This window comes from Rhinoraja longicauda, chromosome 23, assembly GCF_053455715.1.
Source record: "Rhinoraja longicauda isolate Sanriku21f chromosome 23, sRhiLon1.1, whole genome shotgun sequence".
Classification (NCBI taxonomy): Eukaryota; Metazoa; Chordata; class Chondrichthyes; order Rajiformes; family Arhynchobatidae; genus Rhinoraja; species Rhinoraja longicauda.
Window position 1 is genome coordinate 642,433 of NC_135975.1, and position 19,346 is coordinate 661,778.

General features: G+C 54.4%; 1 protein-coding gene across 1 annotated transcript in view; it reads right to left on the reverse strand.

Moving 5' to 3' along the window:
* Positions 1–19,346, reverse strand: part of sema3d (sema domain, immunoglobulin domain (Ig), short basic domain, secreted, (semaphorin) 3D) — a 90,797-nt gene that overhangs the window by 42,572 nt on the left and 28,879 nt on the right. The window contains exons 4-8 of the mRNA XM_078420096.1: positions 13,624–13,686; positions 10,689–10,808; positions 10,387–10,480; positions 7,632–7,760; positions 5,290–5,432 (exon numbers count right to left, since the gene is read on the reverse strand). Of these exons, the coding sequence (XP_078276222.1) occupies positions 5,290–5,432; positions 7,632–7,760; positions 10,387–10,480; positions 10,689–10,808; positions 13,624–13,686 (549 nt within the window). The remainder of the gene's footprint in view (positions 1–5,289; positions 5,433–7,631; positions 7,761–10,386; positions 10,481–10,688; positions 10,809–13,623; positions 13,687–19,346) is intronic.

Genomic DNA, 19,346 nt, shown 5'->3' on the forward strand with positions numbered 1-19,346 from the left:
GCACCACACACAGCAGCACCAGCAGGCCACTTGGCCCATCGAGCATGGAGACAGGCCCTTCGGCCCACTAGTCCATGCCCACCACTGGGCTAGTCCCATCTACCTGCGTTTGGTCCATGTCTCTCTAGGCCCTTCTGTTCATACAACGATTAGTGAGGGGGTGCGTGATGGGGGGGGGGGTGAGAGTGTGGGGGTGAGGGAGGGGTGAGAGAGGGGGTGGAGGGGGGGTGAGAGGGAGGGATGGATTGAAGGAATGAGTGAGGGGGGTGAGGGAGGGGGTGGAGGGTGAGGGAGGGTGTGGGGGGGTGAGTGAGGGGGGGGTGAGAGGGAGGGGGCACATCGCCGATGAAACTGTCTTCCTTCTCCTGCCCGCCCATCAGGTGTGGCTATGAGCCCCTACCTGTACGTTGTTTACTGTGGGAGTTGTCCTGATGATCATTAATCACTAGCTTGCTGTTTAATTCCTCCCCATTTGTTGAGCTAATCCTCTATTTGCTGACAGTCCCACCCTTGGCAGGGGCTGATCAAAGACCCTGGGCATTGCCACACCGAACCTCTGCTCCTTCCACCCCGGACCACAGCACTGAACAATGCCCGCAGGTCATCTATGCTTCATATCTCCATGACTACACAAGGTCTATCGTATCGTATAGAAACATATAAAATTATAACAGGACTGGGCAAGCTAGATGCAGGAAACATGTTCCCAATGTTGGGGGAGTCCAGAACTAGGGGCCACAGTCTAAGAATAAAATGGGAGGCCATTTAAAACTGAGGTGAGAAAAAACTTTTTCACCCAGAGAGTTGTGAATCTGTGGAATTCTCTGCCACAGAGGGCAGTGGAGGCCGATTCATTGGATGAATTTAAAGGAGAGTTAGATAGAGCTCGAGGGGCTAGTGGAATCAAGGGATATGGGGAGAAGGCAGGCACGGGGTACTGATTGTGGACGATCAGCCATGATCACAATGAATGGCGGTGCTGGCTCGAAGGGCCAAATGGCCTCCTCCTGCACGTATGTTTTATGTATCGTATCTCCACCACTGATCTCTGCACAAACGTCTTGCTAGATGGAGCATGTAGAAAGGAACTGCAGATGCTGGTTTACACCGAAGATAGACACCAGAGTGCTGGAGTAACTCAGCGGGTCAGGCAGCATCTGTGGAGAGAAGGAATGGGTGAAGGCTCGGGTTGGGACCCTTCTTCAGACTGGTATCTAGTGTAGTCTAGTCTATTCTAGTCTATTCTAGTCTAGTCAAGTCTAGTCTAGTCTATTCTAGTCTAGTCTAGTGAGTGATCAGTTGATGAAACACCTATTACACTAGTTTACACTGAGCTCACCACATGGAAGCACAGTGATGGTTTCACAATGGGGCCTGGCGATACAGTTACTAGCGAGGGCTGCCGGAACACTGAGCCGTTCTTCCACCACCCCGGCTGATAACATTGAATCAATGAATGGATTTAGAATAAAGAGCCCAGCCCAATGCTGAAAACCACCACTCAGTAAGGGCAGGAGCTGAACAAAGTCCTCGATGAGACCAGCACATTTATTTATGTAAGTCCACATGCATCAAGGCTGTTATTATTGGTTGTCCATAATGCCTCTTAACTCATTAGCTCCTGTAGTAATCCGTGACCACTGGTCTCAGTCTGAGCTCTGATGGATCGCCCCTCACCAACACTTCACGGTCCCAGTGAAAGTGGAAGGAGCCGGGCTGGACACGGTATCAATCACAACAGGCCCTGTTTCACCACCGTTTCTCAGCCTTTGAAGACCAAAGACCTCTGGGTCCAGACTCCAAGATTAATCAACTTCATTAAACCCTTTTCAAAGTTCCCAACCAAAGCACTAATTGCAGAATAGAAAAACCTGTCGCAAGCTAACGACTGCTCGAGAGAGAGAGAGGGGTGGATGGAGGGGGAGAGGGAGGGGGAGAGAGGGGGTGGATGGAGGAGGGAGGGAGGGAGAGAGGGGGAGAGAGGGGGTGGATGGAGGGGGAGAGGGAGGGAGAGAGAGGGGGTGGATGGAGGGGGAGAGGGAGGGAGAGAGAGAGGGGATGGATGGAGGGGGAGAGGAAGAGGGGGGAGGGAGAGAGAGGGGGTGGATGGAGGGGGAGAGGAAGAGGGGGAGGGAGAGAGAGGGGGTGGATGGAGGGGGAGAGGGAGGGAGAGAGAGGGGGTGGATGGAGGAGGGAGGGAGGGAGAGAGGGGGAGAGAGGGGGTGGATGGAGGGGGAGAGGAAGAGGGGGAGGGAGAGAGAGGGGGTGGATGGAGGGGGAGAGGGAGGGAGAGAGAGGGGGTGGATGGAGGAGGGAGGGAGGGAGAGAGGGGGAGAGAGGGGGTGGATGGAGGGGGAGAGGGAGGGAGAGAGAGGGGGTGGATGGAGGGGGAGAGGGAGGGGGAGAGAGAGGGGATGGATGGAGGGGGAGAGGAAGAGGGGGAGGGAGAGAGAGGGGGTGGATGGAGGGGGAGGGAGAGGGAGGTAGAGAGAGAGGGGGTGGATGGAGGGGGAGGGAGAGGGAGGGAGAGAGAGGTGGTGGATGGAGGGGGAGGGAGAGAGAGAGAGGGGGTGGATGGAGGGGGGACAGGGAGAGGGGGAGGGAGAGAGAGAGGGGGTGGATGGAGGGGGAGAGGGAGGGAGAGAGAGGGGGTGGATGGAGGAGGGAGGGAGGGAGAGAGGGGGTGGATGGAGAGGGAGGGAGAGAGGGGGAGAGAGGGGGTGGATGGAGAGGGAGAGGGAGGGAGGGAGGGAGGGGAGGGTGGGAGGGAGGAGGGAGGGAGGGAGGGAGGGAGGGAGGGAGGGAGGGAGGGAGGGAGGGAGGGAGGGAGGGAGGGAGGGAGGGAGGGAGGGAGGGAGGGAGGGAGGGAGGGAGTGAGGTGAGAGGGAGAGAGGGAGGGAGGGAGGGAGAGAGGGAGGGAGGGAGGGAGAGAGGAGGGAGAGAGAGGTGGGAGGGGAGAGCAAGGGGGTGAGCCGTGAGGGGGGAAAGGAGTGGAGAGAGAGGGAGAGAATGAGAGAGGGGGAAAGGGAGAGAGAGAGAGGGACCCTGTGACCACGTGGGGTTTCTCCGGGTGCTCCTGGTTTCCTCCCACATCCATGGTGAATCGGCCCCTCTGTAAATACCCCCTGGTGTGCAGGGAGTGGTAGACTGAGGGGGTGTTTTCTAACAGTGTGGAGAGAGTAAGGTTGGATGAGATAAGTGCTGGAGATCGGCGACAGACATTGTAGAAGTTTATAAAACCATGAAAGGCATCGATAGAATAGAATCAGAACCTTATTCACAGACTAGAGGGCGCGGCGTAAGGTGAGAGGGGCAAAGTTTAAAGGAGATGTGTGGGGCAGGTTTATTACACAGAGGGGGGTGGGGGGCCTGGAACGTGCTGCCAGGGGTGGGGGTGGAGGCAGATACGATAGTGGTGTTTAAGAGGCTTTTAGACAGGCACGTGGATACGCGGGGGAATGGAGGGACATGGATCACGTGCAGGCGGAGGGGGTTAGTTTAACTTGGCATCATGTCCAGCACGGACATTGTGGGCCGAAGGGCCTGTTCCTGTGCTGTTCGATGATGAGCGTACTTTGAAAAATATAGAAACATGGAAAAATAGGTGGAAGAGGGGGCTATTCGGCCCTTCGAGCCAGCACCGCCATTCAATGTGATCATGAAATCTGTGGCCCGAAAATTGGTGATTCATGGTCAGAATGGACTCGTGGGTCGGTGCCTATTTAGCTCAGATTAGTTTAGAGATACAGCACAGAAACAGGCCCTTCAGCCCACCGAGTCCGTGCCGTCAATCAATCACCTGTTCACACTAGTTCTATATTATCCCACTTTCTCAGGCCCTCTCTGCACACCAGGGGGCAATTTACAGCGCACCGATTAACCTACAAACCTGCACGTCTTAGTTAGGAGTGTGGGAGGAAACCGGAGCACCCGGAGAAAACCCACGCAGGTCACGGGGAAAATGTACAAACTCCGTACAGACAGCACCCGTAGTCAGGATGGAACCCGGGTCTCTGGCGCTGTGAGGCAGCAGCTCTACCCGCTGCACCACCGTGTCGGTTAATGTGCAGTGTAGTGCAGCAGTAGTTCAGAAGTGCAGTGAAGTATCTCCATAACAGATGTACATGGGCAGGACAGGTTTGGAGGGATATGGACCGAGCGCAGGCAGGTGGGACTAGTGTAGCTGGGACATGTTGGTCAATGTGGGCAGTTGGGCTGAAGGGCCTGTTTCCGTGCTGTATCTGTGTGACTAGTGTAGCTGGGACATGTTGGCCGGTGTGGGCAGGTTGGGCTGAAGGGCCTTTTTCCGTGCTGTATCTGTGTGACTAGTGTAGCTGGGACATGTTGGTCAATGTGGGCAGTTGGGCTGAAGGGCCTGTTTCCGTGCTGTATCTGTGTGATTAGTGTAGATGGGGCATGTTGGCCGGTGTGGGCAGTTTGGGCTGAAGGGCCTGTTTCCGTGCTGTATCTGTGTGACTAGTGTAGATGGGGCATGTTGGCCGGTGTGGGCAGGTTGGGCTGAAGGGCCTGTTTCCGTGCTGTATCTGTGTGACTAGTGTAGATGGGGCATGTTGGTCAATGTGGGCAGTTGGGCTGAAGGGCCTGTTTCCGTGCTGTGTGACTCTGTGACTCTATAATTAAACCAGGCATTCTGCACAAGTGGGCGAACACTGCCCAGCATTCCCACGGCAAGGCACGGATGCATTTGCAGCTGGGAATGTGTGCCGGCGTTCGGCACTGATGAGGTGTGAATGATCAGTGTCGTTGCTGGCCTGCATCAGTTATCACGGCCTGCAAGCAGCAACCAGGGAGCAACCGGATTTCCTGCAACACCTCATACATCAAACTGACGTGTTCACAGACTCCGAACACAAACTAAAGCCCAGCTCTGCCCGAGAGCCCCAGGTGAGATGTTACTCACTATCGTCATTCCCTGATTCACAAATACTGTGTGAGTAGATCAGGGATGTCCACCCTCCAACTGCACTGGTTCCTACCTGCGGCACGGTGGTGCAGCGGGTAGAGCTGCTGCCTCACAGCGCCAGAGACCCGGCTTCCATCCAGACTACGGGTGCTGTCTGTACGGAGTTTGCACGTTCTCCCCGTGACCTGCGTGGGTTTTCTCCGGGCGCTCCGGTTTCCTCCCTCATTCCAAAGACGTGCAGGTTTGAATTGAATTGAATACATTTTATTCGCCAAACAGGCGTGACTGCCCCGTGACGTCACCTACCTTACACACACACGTGCCTACCTTACACACACGTGCCTACCTTACACACACGTGCCTACCTTACACACACGTGCAACCCGGGAGAAGATGGTCCTGTCAGACGTGTGGCCGTCCCCTGCCGCCTCCCGGAAGAAAAAGTAGATCTTGTCATCGTCGGAGTTGAAGGTGTCGGGAATGGGGAAGGCTGCGATGAACTTGGCTTCTGGGAAGAGAAACACAAGGTTAGACACTCAGACAGGCAACGTAGAGACCGGGCACGAGGCCTAGAGCTTTGAAAGGCATTGGGTAGAGCTCTGGTGTACAAACATAAATGTAGTTCACGTCAGTTTAGTTCAGTTTAGTTTAGTTCAGTTTAGTTCAGTTCAAAATCATGAGAGGAATAGATTGGGTAGACACACAGAGTCTCTTGCCCAGAGTAGGGGAATCGAGGACCAGAGGACGTAGGTTTAAGGTGAGGGGGGAAAGATATAACAGGAATCTGAGGGGTACCTTTTTCACACAGTGGGTGGTGGGTGTATGGAACGAGCTGCCGGAGGAGGTAGTTGAGGCAGGGACTATCGCAAAGTTTAAGAAACAGTTAGACAGGTACATGAACAGGACAGGTTTGGAGGGATATGGGCCAAACGCAGGCAGGTGGGACTAGTGTAGGTGGGGCATGTTGGTCGATGTGGGCAGGTTGGGCCGAAGGGCCTGTTTCTGTGCTGTATCACCCTGTGACATGGAGAACCTTCAGAACACCAATGGAGATCGTGCACCAATCCATGTGCTAACCATGTTCTAGCGTGGTCAACACGTGTCAATAGACAATAGACAATAGACAATAGGTGCAGGAGTAGGCCATTCAGCCCTTCGAGCCAGCACCGCCATTCAATGCGATCATGGCTGATCACTCTCAATCAGTACCCCGTTCCTGCCTTCTCCCCATACCCCCTCACTCCGCTATCCTTAAGAGCTCTATCCAGCTCTCTCTTGAAAGCATCCAACGAACTGGCCTCCACTGCCTTCTGAGGCAGAGAATTCCACACCTTCACCACCCTCTGACTGAAAAAGTTCTTCCTCATCTCCGTTCTAAATGGCCTACCCCTTATTCTCAAACTGTGGCCCCTTGTTCTGGACTCCCCCAACATTGGGAACATGTTATCTGCCTCTAATGTGTCCAATCCCCTAATTATCTTATATGTTTCAATAAGATCCCCCCTCATCCTTCTAAATTCCAGTGTATACAAGCCCAATCGCTCCAGCCTTTCAACATACGACAGTCCCGCCATTCCGGGAATTAACCTAGTGAACCTACGCTGCACGCCCTCCATAGCAAGAATATCCTTCCTCAAATTTGGAGACCAAAACTGCACACAGTACTCCAGGTGCGGTCTCACCAGGGCCCGGTACAACTGTAGAAGGACCTCTTTGCTCCTATACTCAACTCCTCTTGTTACGAAGGCCAACATTCCATTGGCTTTCTTCACTGCCTGCTGAACCTGCATGCTTCCTTTCATTGACTGATGCACTAGGACACCCCTGGCCATGAGAGGTTACAGTTCAGTTTATTGTCACGTGTACCGAGGTACAGTGAAAAGCTTTTATTGCGTGCTAACCAGTCAGCAGAAAGACAATACATGATTACAATCGAGCCGTCCACAGTGAACAGATACAGGATAAAGGAATGACGTTTAGTGCAAGGTAAAGCCAGTAAAGTCCGGTCAAGGATAGTCCGAGGGTCACCAATGAGGTAGATAGTAGTTCAGCACTGCTCTCTGGTTGTGGTAGGATGGTTCAGTTGCCTGATAACAGCCGGGAAGAAACTGTCCCTGAATCTGCAGGTGTGCGTTTTCACACTTCTGTACCTCTTGCCCGATGGGAGAGGGGAGAAGAGGGAGTGGCCGGGGTGAGACTGGTCCTTGATTATGCTGCTGGCCTCATCAGCATGGAGTCAATGGAAGGGAGGTTGGTTTGTGTGATGGTCTGGGCTGCTGGCCTTGCCGAGGCAGCGTGGGGTGGAGATGGGGTCAGTGGGAGGGAGGTTGGTTTGTGTGATGGTCTGGGCTGCTGGCCTTGCCGAGGCAGCGTGGGGTGGAGATGGGGTCAGTGGGAGGGAGGTTGGTTTGTGTGATGGTCTGGGCTGCTGGCCTTGCCGAGGCAGCGTGAGGTGGAGATGGGGTCAGTGGGAGGGAGGTTGGTTTGTGTGATGGTGGGGGCTGCTGGCCTTGCCGAGGCAGCGTGAGGTGGAGATGGGGTCAGTGGGGGGGAGGTTGGTTTGTGTGATGGTGGGGGCTGCTGGCCTTGCCGAGGCAGCGTGAGGTGGTGATGAGGTCAGTGGGAGGGAGGTTGGTTTGTGTGATGGTCTGGGCTGCTGGCCTTGCCGAGGCAGCGTGAGGTGGTGATGGAGTGTGGACCCACTCACCGTTGAGCCAGTAGTGTTCTGACAGGTCGGTGCGGATGTAGATTTGGTGTGCCGGTGGCCCCAGGGAGCGGGTGAACACCGTGTCCCTGCCGTGGAAGTCCGACACCGTACCTGCGTACAGGTAATCATCTGGAGAGAGACGGGAGAACATAACTCAGTCAGTGGATTCACCATTCACATCTCAAAAAACCAACATCCCAATTAGTCTAGTTTAGTTTAGTTCAGAGATACAGCGTGGAAACAGCCCCTTCGGCCCATCGAGTCCGTGCCGACCAGCGATCCCCACACACTAGCACTATCCTACACACACGAGGGGCAATTTTACATTTAATACCAAGTCAATTAACCTACAAACTCCGCACAGACAGCGGCCGTAGTCGGGATCGACCAGACTGCTAATGATAAGGGAAACACTTTGTTCTTTATCTCGCCACATCACCGTCTCTATCTCTCATTTCCCTTACCCCTAACCTGTCTGAAGAAGGGTCTCGACCCAAACCATCACCCATTCCTTCCCTCCAGAGTTGCTGCCTGTCCCACTGAGTTACTCCAGCTTTTTGTGTCTACGTTCAGTGTCTACCACCATCTGCAGTAGCTTCTCACAGATTAAATCTGGTGTTGCCACGCTTGGTTTAACTGGAACTGACTGGAATTACAGATCTGCAGGGCACTGCTTATTTCAACTGCAAAGTATATGAAATAATTCTGAAACAGTTCAGTCTGGCGTAAACTGTTTGAAATATTATCCTCCCTGATATTTTATATGGTTAGATTCCTGTTGAGAATGAGGGCATCATTTTTCACTGTAGCAAAGGTCACAGAGTTATCGAGTCACACAGCGTGGAATCAGGCCCTTCGGCCCAACTTGCCCACACCGGCCAATATGCCCCATCTATACTAGTCCCACCTGCCTGCGTTTGGCCCATATCACTCCAAACCTGTCCTATCCATGTACCTGTCTAACTGTTTATTAAACATTGCGATAGTCCCAGCCTCAACTACCTCCTCCGGCAGCTTGTTCCATACACCCACCACCCTCTGTGTGAAAAGGTTACCCCTCAGATTCCTATTAAATCTTTCCCCCTTCACCTTAAATCTATGTCCTTTGATTCTCGATTCCCTACTCTGGGCAAGAGACTCTGTGTGTGTCTACCCGATCTATTCCTCACATGATTGTGAACTGAACTGAACTGAACTAAGCTAAGCTAAACTAAACTAAAGTGAGCTAAAATAAGGTGAATTAAGCACCAGTGAACATCAGTTTAGAGTCTGGTTGATTGTCACATGTGCCGGGGTACAGTGAAAAGCTTTGTTGTTGCGTGATAAGCAGTCAGCGGAAAGACAATCCATGATTACATGACATTAGGGTGTTGCCAGTGAGGGGGAGTGAACTGATGACACGAGGGGGTGGGGGGGTGGGGAGGTGGGGGTTGGGGGGGTGGGGAGGTGGGGAGGTGGGGGCTGGGGGAGGTGGGGGGTGGGCAGTTGAGGAGGTGGGGGTTGGGGGGTGAGCAGGTGGGGGCTGGGGAGGTGGGGGTTGGGCGGGTGGGCAGATGGGTGTTGGGGGGTGGGGGTTGGTGTGGGGGGGTGGGGGGTGGGGAGGTGGGGGTGGGGGTGAGCAGGTGGGGGCTGGGGAGGTGGGGGTTGGGCGGGTGGGCAGATGGGTGTTGGGGGGGTGGGGGTTGGTGTGGGGGGGTGGGGGGGTGGGGGCTGGGGGAGGTGGGGGTGGGCAGTTGGGGAGGTGGGGGTTGGGGGGTGAGCAGGTGGGGGCTGGGGAGGTGGGGGTTGGGCGGGTGGGCAGATGGGTGTTGGGGGGGTGGGGGTTGGTGTGGGGGGGTGGGGAGGTGGGGGTTGGGGGGGGTGGGGAGGTGGGGGTTGGGGGGGTGGGGAGGTGGGGAGGTGGGGGTTGGGGGGTGGGGGTTGGGGGGGTGGGGGCTGGGGAGGTGGGGGTTGGGCGGGTGGGCAGATGGGTGTTGGGGGGGTGGGGGTTGGTGTGGGGGTGGGGAGGTGGGGGTGGGGGGGTGAGCAGGTGGGGGCTGGGGAGGTGGGGGTTGGGCGGGTGGGCAGATGGGTGTTGGGGGGGTGGGGGTTGGTGTGGGGGGTGGGGAGGTGGGGGTGGGGGGGTGAGCAGGTGGGGGCTGGGGAGGTGGGGGTTGGGCGGGTGGGCAGATGGGTGTTGGGGGGGTGGGGGTTGGTGTGGGGGGTGGGGAGGTGGGGGTGGGGGGGTGAGCAGGTGGGGGCTGGGGAGGTGGGGGTTGGGCGGGTGGGCAGATGGGTGTTGGGGGGGTGGGGGTTGGTGTGGGGGGGTGGGGAGGTGGGGGTTGGGGGGGGTGGGGAGGTGGGGGTTGGGGGGGTGGGGAGGTGGGGAGGTGGGGGTTGGGGGGTGGGGGTTGGGGGGTGGGGGCTGGGGAGGTGGGGGTTGGGCGGGTGGGCAGATGGGTGTTGGGGGGGTGGGGGTTGGTGTGGGGGGGTGGGGAGGTGTGGGGGTGGGGAGGTGAGGGTTGGGGAGGTGGGGGTGGGCGGGTGGGCAGATGGGTGTTGGGGGGGGTGGGGGTTGGTGTGGGGGGGTGGGGGGTGGGGAGGTGGGGGGTGGGGAGGTGGGGGTTGGGGGGGTGGGGGCTGGGGAGGTGGGGGTTGGGCGGGTGGGCAGATGGGTGTTGGGGGGGTGGGGGTTGGTGTGGGGGGGTGGGGGGGTGGGGAGGTGGGGGTTGGTGTGGGGGGGTGGGGGGAGGTGGGGGGGGAGAGAGTACCTCACCTGTTAGCACTGAAGCGAAAGGCTGCAGAGGGTCAAAAGGACATTTCAATCTGCCGGACTCGAGGCTGCCGACATCCAGCTGGAACAGCGGCTCCTGATAAAAACATGAAAGAAGAGTTCTCAGCGACCGGTGGTGAACGGACGAATGAATGAATGTCGTTGTGTTGGGCAGTACTGGCGGGGCAGGGCAGGGCATCGGCCCGCTGGTATGAACGTCTCTTAGCAGGGAGATGATGGATGAGGTGGGCTCCATCTGCTGCCTCTCCTCATCACCACTGTCAGCAGGAGCTCCAGTTACTCACCTCTGTCTGAGGACCCATCTCGATGAAGGCACACATGGGGTGGAAGGCACCTGTCCCACAAGCGTACACGTGCGTGTCGTTGTAGTTGTGCAGAACTCGAATGTAGTTAGCACAGTCTCGCTGTTTGAGAAATGGGAAAACATGAGAAGCAAAATAGTCCCACAGCAAAGATAGACACAGCGTGCTGGAGTAACTCAGTAACCACAGATGCTGCCTGACCCGCTGAGTTACTCCAGCACTCTATGAAACGTCACCTATCCATGTTCTCCACAGATGCTGCCTGACCCGCTGAGTTACTCCAGCACTTTGTGTTTTGATCAAGAGTCCAGCATCTGCAGTCTCTGGTTCCCCTGGTTTGCGTTGGCAATGGGGTTGGATGTCGATCAAACTATAGTTTATGTTCATCATTCTTCTCAGCGCTCAGTGTCATTTAATTCCACATTAAAGCTAGAAACTCCTGCATGCTTCTGTTGGATTTTATCTTTCTCTCTGCTCTCATAAACCTCAGCAAGGAAAGCAGACAGAATTATTTCAAACTGAGGTTCGTTGAAAAGAAAAGAAAAACCTCTCCCCTCTGCAAAGTTAATAAATAACATCCTTTAACTCGTTGGTTTTTATTCTGCAATCTTTCACAGGTAATTAAAAAGCCATTGTTGGGACCAAGGAACTGTTGTTAGTGCCCGATCTCCACACATAAAGGACGTGGCCCACTGTAAATGTCGTGCGGATTAAGCCGAGATTGAGCCCTTGTCTTGATTTTATTTTAATGAGTTCACAGTCAGCTTTTAACTGAACGCAAACTAAAAAGTTATTTATAACGAGCTCCTAAAATTCACAACAGTAAAAGCAAGTGGTGATTGTAGCCGACTTTGCCCAACTCCAGGGGAGAGAGACAATGCAAGCATGGAGCGCTGGACTTCATTTGCTGAAACAAAGATGAATTATTTTCATTATTAAAAGCGTGATGACAGAAGAGTCCTGGGGCTGGAGCGGTGAAACCCACCTCTCGCTCGCACGATACTCCTCCATAAACCCCCACCCCTTGTGTCTGACCACTGCCCTCTCGACCCCTCATCAACAGGGAGGGAACAAGCCTGAAGCTGCCAACAAACGTGTTTCATTAATGTGACCCCTGGCACCCAGAGGCGAGACTGCATTCATCAACGGGGGGCACCAGCCCCTTATCCACGCACCCCCGGGCCTGCTGAGACCGAGGGGAGGGGGGAGGGGGGACTGAGGGGGGAGGAGAGGGGACTGAGAGGGGATTGAGGGGGGAGGAAGGGGGAAGAGGGGATGGGAGGGGGGTAGAGGGGGGACTGGGGGGGAGGAGGGGGGAGGAGAGGGGACTGAGGGGGGAGGAGAGGGGACTGAGGGAGAGGAAGGGGAAGGGAAGGGAGGAGAGGGGGGGTGGAGAGGGGAGGGGAATAGAGGGGACTGAGGGGAGGAGGGGGGAGGAGATGGGAGGAGGAAAACTCTCTCTTACTTCCTTGGGTCAAAGCTGATGGTGATTTTTAAAGTTTCATTTTGGCACAAACTACAATTGTTCCTCGTGTCCACACACCAGGCAGGTCGTGTAGCAGTTGTACAAGACGTTGCTGAGGCCGTGTTTATAGTATTGTGTTCAGTTCTGGGCACCATGTTATAGGAAATATGTTATCAAGCTGGAAAGGGTGTAGAGAGGATTTACCAGGATGTTGCCAGGACTAGAGGGTGTGAGCTACAGGGAGAGGTTGGGCAGGCTGGGTCTCTATTCCATGGAGCGCAGGAGGATGAGGGATGATCTTATAAAGATGTATAAAATCATGAGAGGAATAGATCGGGTAGATGCACACAGTCTCTTGCCCTGAGTAGGGGAATCGAGGTCCAGAGGACATGCGTTTAAGGTGAAGGGAAAAAGATTTAATAGGAATCTGAGGGGTAACTTTTTCACACAGAGGGTGGTGGGTGTATGGAACAAGCTGCCGGAGGAGGTGGTTGAGGCTGGGACTATCACAACGTTTAAGAAACAGTTAATCAGGTACATGGGTAGGACAGGTTTGGAGGTATATGGGCCAAACGCGGGCAGGTGGGACTGGTGTAGCTGGGGCATGTTGGCTGGTGTGGGCAAGATGGGCAGAAGGGCCTATTTCCACGCTGTATCACTCTGTGACTCGATGTCACAGATCCCCGCACAGATCTGTTCGAGTTGAGCCACAGATGAACATCAGCTGCACATTTATGTTCAGGAATGGTCTGGGACTTTTTAATGAGACTTGCACCAAGTTGCCAATATTTTCAGCTAATAACACAAAATATATTTTATGGATATATTATGTATAAATATTATGCGATATAATATATTTCCATGGTTCTATGTATATTATTTTGGATTTTTTTAAACTCAATTTAGGTTTACGAGAATGATCCTAGGAATGAGCGGATTAACATATGATGAATGGTCTCGACTCGAAACATCACCCCTTCCTTCTCCCCACAGATGCTGCCTGACCCGCTGAGTTACTCCAGCACTCTGTGAAACGTCACCTATCCATGTTCTCCACAGATGCTGCCTGACCCCCTGAGTTACTCCAGCACTCTGTGTCTATTTAGTTTAGTTTAGAGATACAGCGCGGAAACAGGCCCTTCGGCCCACCGAGACCGTGCCGACCAGCGATCCCTGCTCATTAGCACTATCCTACACACACTAGGGACAATTTTTACATTTACCAAGCCAATTTCTTTGGAGTGTGGGAGGAAACCGAAAATCTTGGAGAAAACCCACGCAGGTCACGGGGAGAACGTGCAAACTCCGTACAGACAGCACCCGTAGTCAGGATGGAACCCGGGTCTCCCGCGCTGTGAGGCAGCAGCTCTACCCGCTGCACCACCGTGCCGGCCTATTCACACATGAGTGTATGAGATTCCCGGTGTGTGGAGGCAGGACAGAGATACTTACAAAGAGATGTTTCCCCATCAGTCTGCACATCTCCACTCGCTCCTTGGTTCCTGGCCAGTGAATCTGAAAAATATAATTAATTACAGGAATAAAAACTGAACTTGATCCAAATGCCAACCCTGCTGGGATCCATGTGTAGATTTACTGTAATAGTCTACATTGGAGTCGTGGTTTCATAAATCCGTACAGCACAGAAACAGGCCCTTCGGCCCACCTTACCCAGGCTGACCAAGTTATCATACTGGGCTAGTTCCATTTGCGTGTAGTCGGCCCTAATTCCCATAAACTCTTCCTTTCCATTTATCTGTTCTGGGTCATAAGTGATAGGAGCAGAATTAGGCCATTCGGCCCATCAAGTCTACGCCATTCAGTCATGGCTGATCTATCTCTCAACCTCATTCTCCTGTCTTCTCCCCATAACCCCCGACACCCAAATGTCCGTTAAAAGTATTTGGAAACTATGGCAAACAATTGTTAAGCTACAGAGGGTGGTGGGTGTATGGAACGATCTGCCAGAGGAGGTAGTTGAGGCAGGGACTATCGCAACGTTTAAGAAACATTTAGACAGGTACATGGATAGGACAGGTTTGGTGGGATATGGGTCAAATGCGGGCAGGTGGGACTAGTGTAGATGGGGCATGTTGGTCGGTGTGGGCAGGTGGGACTAGTGTAGATGGGGCATGTTGGTCGGTGTGGGCAGGTGGGACTAGTGTAGATGGGGCATGTTGGTCGGTGTGGGCCAGTAGGGCTGAAGGGCCTGTTTCCACATCTCCATGACTCAGATCAGTTTAGTTTATTGTCACGTGTACCGAGGTACAGTGAAAAGCTTTTGTTGCGCGCTAACCAGTCAGTGGAAAGACAACACATGATTACAATTGAGCCGTCCACAGTGAACAGATATAGGATAAGGGAATAATGTTTCATGCAAGGTAAAGCCAGTAGATTCTCTAACTAATGTCACGGCTCTCAGTAACATACATCCTGCTGACAGCAAACGTTTGGGTCAAAATGATAGTGTGTGAGGCGAAGGGGAAGTTGATCAGAGGCGTGACATCTTCTGTACAGCACGTTGCATGTCCTTTCCACACTGAGGGTTGTTGTGTCGATGTACAGCACAGTCTCTTGTATATTTAAACTTGCTGGCGCGAGTGTTAAGGACAAAGGAATATTGTGTTGTCGGTTGTTGACGCTGATTGCCTTTGGCACACAGTAGTTGGCACGGCGTTGCAACGTAAACCAGCTGGACGCCAAGCCCAGGAGGGCCACAGGAAAACCAACCGTTTAATTGCGAGCAGTAAAGTGGAAGAGGAAGCTTAGCTTTTAGTTCAGTTTAGAGATACAGCGCAGAAACAGGCCCTTCATCCCACCCAGTCCGCGCCGCCCAGCGATCCCCGCACACTAACACTATCCTGCACACACTAGGGACAATTTACAATTATACCAATTAACCTATAAACCTGCACGTCTTTGGAGTGTGGGAGGAAACCGGAGCACCCGGAGAAAACCCACGCAGTTCATTGGGAGAACGTGCAAACTCCGTACAGACAGCACCCGTAGTCAGGATGGAACCTGGGCCTCTGGCGCTGTGAGGCAGCAGCTCTACCCGCTGCACCACCATGCTATCCCACCGTGAAGGGTCTCGAGCCAAAACGCCACCTATTCATGTTCTCCAGAGATGCTGCCTGACACGCTGAGTTACTCCAGCACTCTGTGTCTATCTTTGCAAGTTTCATCAATGGTCTGTGTGTGCACGAGACAGAAGTGTGAGACTGACAGTCTGTTACACTCAGATAAGGGTTGGAAGTTGCAGATGAAGTGTCAAGATAGGCTTGGTGTTGTGTGTCTGCATCAGCCCTGATCCCTGCAAGATCCACCCTCATCGCCATCTCCTGAAACACAACTCCATGAAGCTGGCAGAACAGATACGTCACGCACCAGAGAGACCTCCATCAGCACCCAGCTGTGTTGTTGCTGGAGGTCCCACAGCAAGTGTGGAGGTGAGTGGGGCAGGGAGTGAGTGTGGAGGTGAGTGAGTGTGGAGGTGAGTGAGTGTGGAGGTGAGTGAGTGTGGAGGTGAGTGAGTGTGGAGGTGAGTGAGGCAGGGAGTGAGTGTGGAGGTGAGTGAGTGTGGAGGTGAGTGAGTGTGGAGGTGAGTGAGGCAGGGACCGAGTGTGGAGGTGAGTGAGTGTGGAGGTGAGTGAGTGTGGAGGTGAGTGGTGCAGGGAGTGAGTGTGGAGGTGAGTGAGTGTGGAGGTGAGTGAGTGTGGAGGTGAGTGGGTCAGGGAGTGAGTGCGGAGGTGAGTGAGTGTGGAGGTGAGTGGGTCAGGGAGTGAGTGTGGAGGTGAGTGAGTGTGGAGGTGAGTGGGTGTGGAGGTGAGTGAGTGTGGAGGTGAGTGAGTGTGGAGGTGAGTGAGTGTGGAGGTGAGGGGTCAGGGAGTGAGTGTGGAGGTGAGGGAGGCAGGGACCGAGTGTGGAGGTGAGTGAGTGTGGAGGTGAGTGTGGAGGTGAGTGAGTGTGGAGGTGAGTGGGTGTGGAGGTGAGTGAGTGTGGAGGTGAGTGGGTGTGGAGGTGAGTGAGTGTGGAGGTGAGTGTGGAGGTGAGTGAGTGTGGAGGTGAGTGAGTGTGGAGGTGAGTGAGTGTGAAGGTGAGTGAGTGTGGAGGTGAGTGAGTGTGGAGGTGAGTGTGGAGGTGAGTGAGTGTGGAGGTGAGTGGGTGTGGAGGTGAGTGAGTGTGGAGGTGAGTGGGTGTGGAGGTGAGTGAGTGTGGAGGTGAGTGTGGAGGTGAGTGAGTGTGGAGGTGAGTGAGTGTGGAGGTGAGTGAGTGTGGAGGTGAGTGAGTGTGGAGGTGAGTGAGTGTGGAGGTGAGTGAGGCAGGGACCGAGTGTGGAGGTGAGTGAGTGTGGAGGTGAGTGGGTCAGGGAGTGAGTGCGGGTGCTGGTGGGAAATAAACATGAAGAGGCAACATGGGGCAGGAAACATGGCCACTCAAAGGTCCGGCACGGTGGTGCAGTGGGTAGAGCTGCTGCCTCACAGCGCCAGAGACCCGGGTTCCATCCCGACTTCGGGCGCTGTCTGTACGGAGTTTGTACGTTCTCCCCGTGACCTGCGTGGGTTTTCTCCGGGCGCTCCGGTTTCCTCCCACACGCCAAAGACGTGCGGGTTTGTAGGTTAATTGGCTTGGTAAATGTAAACATTGTCCCTCGTGTGTGTAGGATAGTGCTAGTGCGGGGATCGCTGGTCGGCGCGGACTTGGTGATTCCACACTGTGTCACTAAAACAGACGTGAACTGCTTCAGTATAATCTACTGTTACATAGAAAATAGGTGCAGGAGGAGGAATTTCTTTAGTCAGAGGTGGTGAATCTGTGGAACTCTTTGCCACAGACGGCTGTGGAGGCCACACGTCAATTGATATTTATAAGGCAGAGATTGACAGATTCTTGATTAGTGCGGGTGTCAGGGGTTACGGGGAGAAGGCAGGAGAATGGGGTTAGGAGGGAGAGATAGATCAGCCATGATTGAATGGTGGAGTAGACTTGATGGGCCGAATGGCCTAATTCTGCTCCTATCACTTATGACCTTATGAACTGCTGGACTGAGCATCAGGTTCAGCCAAATCTCAGCGTTGGCCCAGGTGACACTTCCGGAAGCTTTAGGCCTGTGTTTTGGTCCCTGCAATGCTGCAGAATGTTACAACGAGGGTTGCCAACTGTCCCGTGTTAGCCGGGACATCCCGTATTTTGGGCTAAATTGGTTTTGTCCCGTACGGGACCGTCTTTGTCCCGTATTAGGCTGGGGGGCCGCTGTAGGCCGGGACACTGTAGGCTAACGGAGTGTGTTGGGGGAGAGGGGCTGAGTGTGTTCGCCTAAAGGAGGTTACATTGCAACCCGCCTCCCGGCCCGGGCGGCCGCCATTGGTGGAGCGGGAGCACGTGGCCACTGGCTGGGTGAGGACACGTGGGGCGCTGGGCAGTGACGGCACCTTGTCCCATATTTGGGAGTGAGGAAGTTGGCAACCCCTAGTTACACTGACCATGGGACAGGGAGTGGAGGAAGCAGGCTGAGCATTGTTGCCATCCTTGGCTCTGGTTGGAAGGCCCGTGTGTTTGCCTTGGCCACTGTGTGAGCCGTGGCTGTTTGCACAGTTGGGAGGGGGAGCAGTGGGATTCTGGCAAGCACAGGCCTGGAGTAAACATCAGCCACCCTTGGCCGACACTCAACCACAATCAACTCTGCACCGAGCCAGTGGACAGTAACGCTCTGTGTCCGAGCCAGTGGACGCTAACGCTCTGTGTCCGAGCCAGTGGACACTAACGCTCTGTGTCCGAGCCAGTGGACACTAACGCTGCACCGAGCCAGTGGACACTAACGCTCTGTGTCCGAGCCAGTGGACACTAACGTTCTGTGTCCGAGCCAGTGGACACTAACGCTCTGTGTCCGAGCCAGTGGACACTAACGCTCTGTGTCCGAGCCAGTGGACACTAACGCTGCACCGAGCCAGTGGACACTAACGCTCTGTGTCCGAGCCAGTAGATACTAACGCTCTGTGTCCGAGCCAGTGGACACTAACGCTCTGTGTCCGAGAGTTCACAAGTTCATAAGTGACTGCAGCAGAATTAGGCCATTCGGCCCATCAAGTCTACTCTGCCATTCAATCATGGCTGATCTATCTCTCCCTCCTAACCCCATTCTCCTGCCTTCTCCCCATAACCCCTGACACCCCGCACTGATCAACAATCTATCTATCTCTGCCTTAAAAATACCCACTGACTTGTGGCCTCCACAGCCGTCTGTGACAAAGAATCCCACAGATTCACCGCCCACTGGCTAAAGAAATTCCTCCTCATCTCCATTTTAAAGGAATGTCCTTTAATTCTGAGGCTGTGCCCTCTGGTCCTAGACTCTCCCACTGGTGGAAACATCCTCTCCACATCCACTCTATCCAGGCCGCTCACTATTCTGTGCGTTTCAATGAGGTCCCCCCTCATCCTTCTAAACTCCAGCGAGTACAGGCCCAGTGCTGACAAACGCTCATCATATGTTAACCCACTCATCCCTGGGATCGTTCTTGTAAACCTCCTCTGGACCCTCTCCAGAGCCAGCACATCCTTCCTCAGATATGGGACCCTGGACAGCTCACAATGAGAGGTTTGTTGGCAAGAAGACGTCCTGACCACACTGGCCAGTGATGTCAGACCCACCGTCACGGAACACCGAGCGGACAGGAAAACCAGCGCTAATCAACAGCAGCACACAACAGGGCGGCACGGTGGTGCAGCGGGTAGAGCTGCTGCCTCACAGCGCCAGAGACCCGGGTTCCATCCCCACTACAGGTGCTGTCTGTACGGAGTTTGCACGTTCTCCCCGTGACCTGCGTGGGTTTTCTCCGGGTGCTTCGGGTTCCTCCCACACTCCAAAGACGTGCGGGTTTGTAGGTTAATTGGCTTGGTACAATTGTAAATTGTTCCTAGTGTGTGTGGGATAGTGTTAGTGTGTGTGGGATAGTGTTAGTGTGTGTGGGATAGTGTTAGTGTGTGTGGGATAGTGTGAGTGTGTGTGGGATAGTGTTAGTGTGTGTGGGATAGTGTTAGTGTGTGTGGGATAGTGTGAGTGTGTGTGGGATAGTGTTAGTGTGTGTGGGATAGTGTGAGTGTGTGTGGGATAGTGTGAGTGTGTGTGGGATAGTGTGAGTGTGTGTGGGATAGTGTTAGTGTGTGTGGGATAG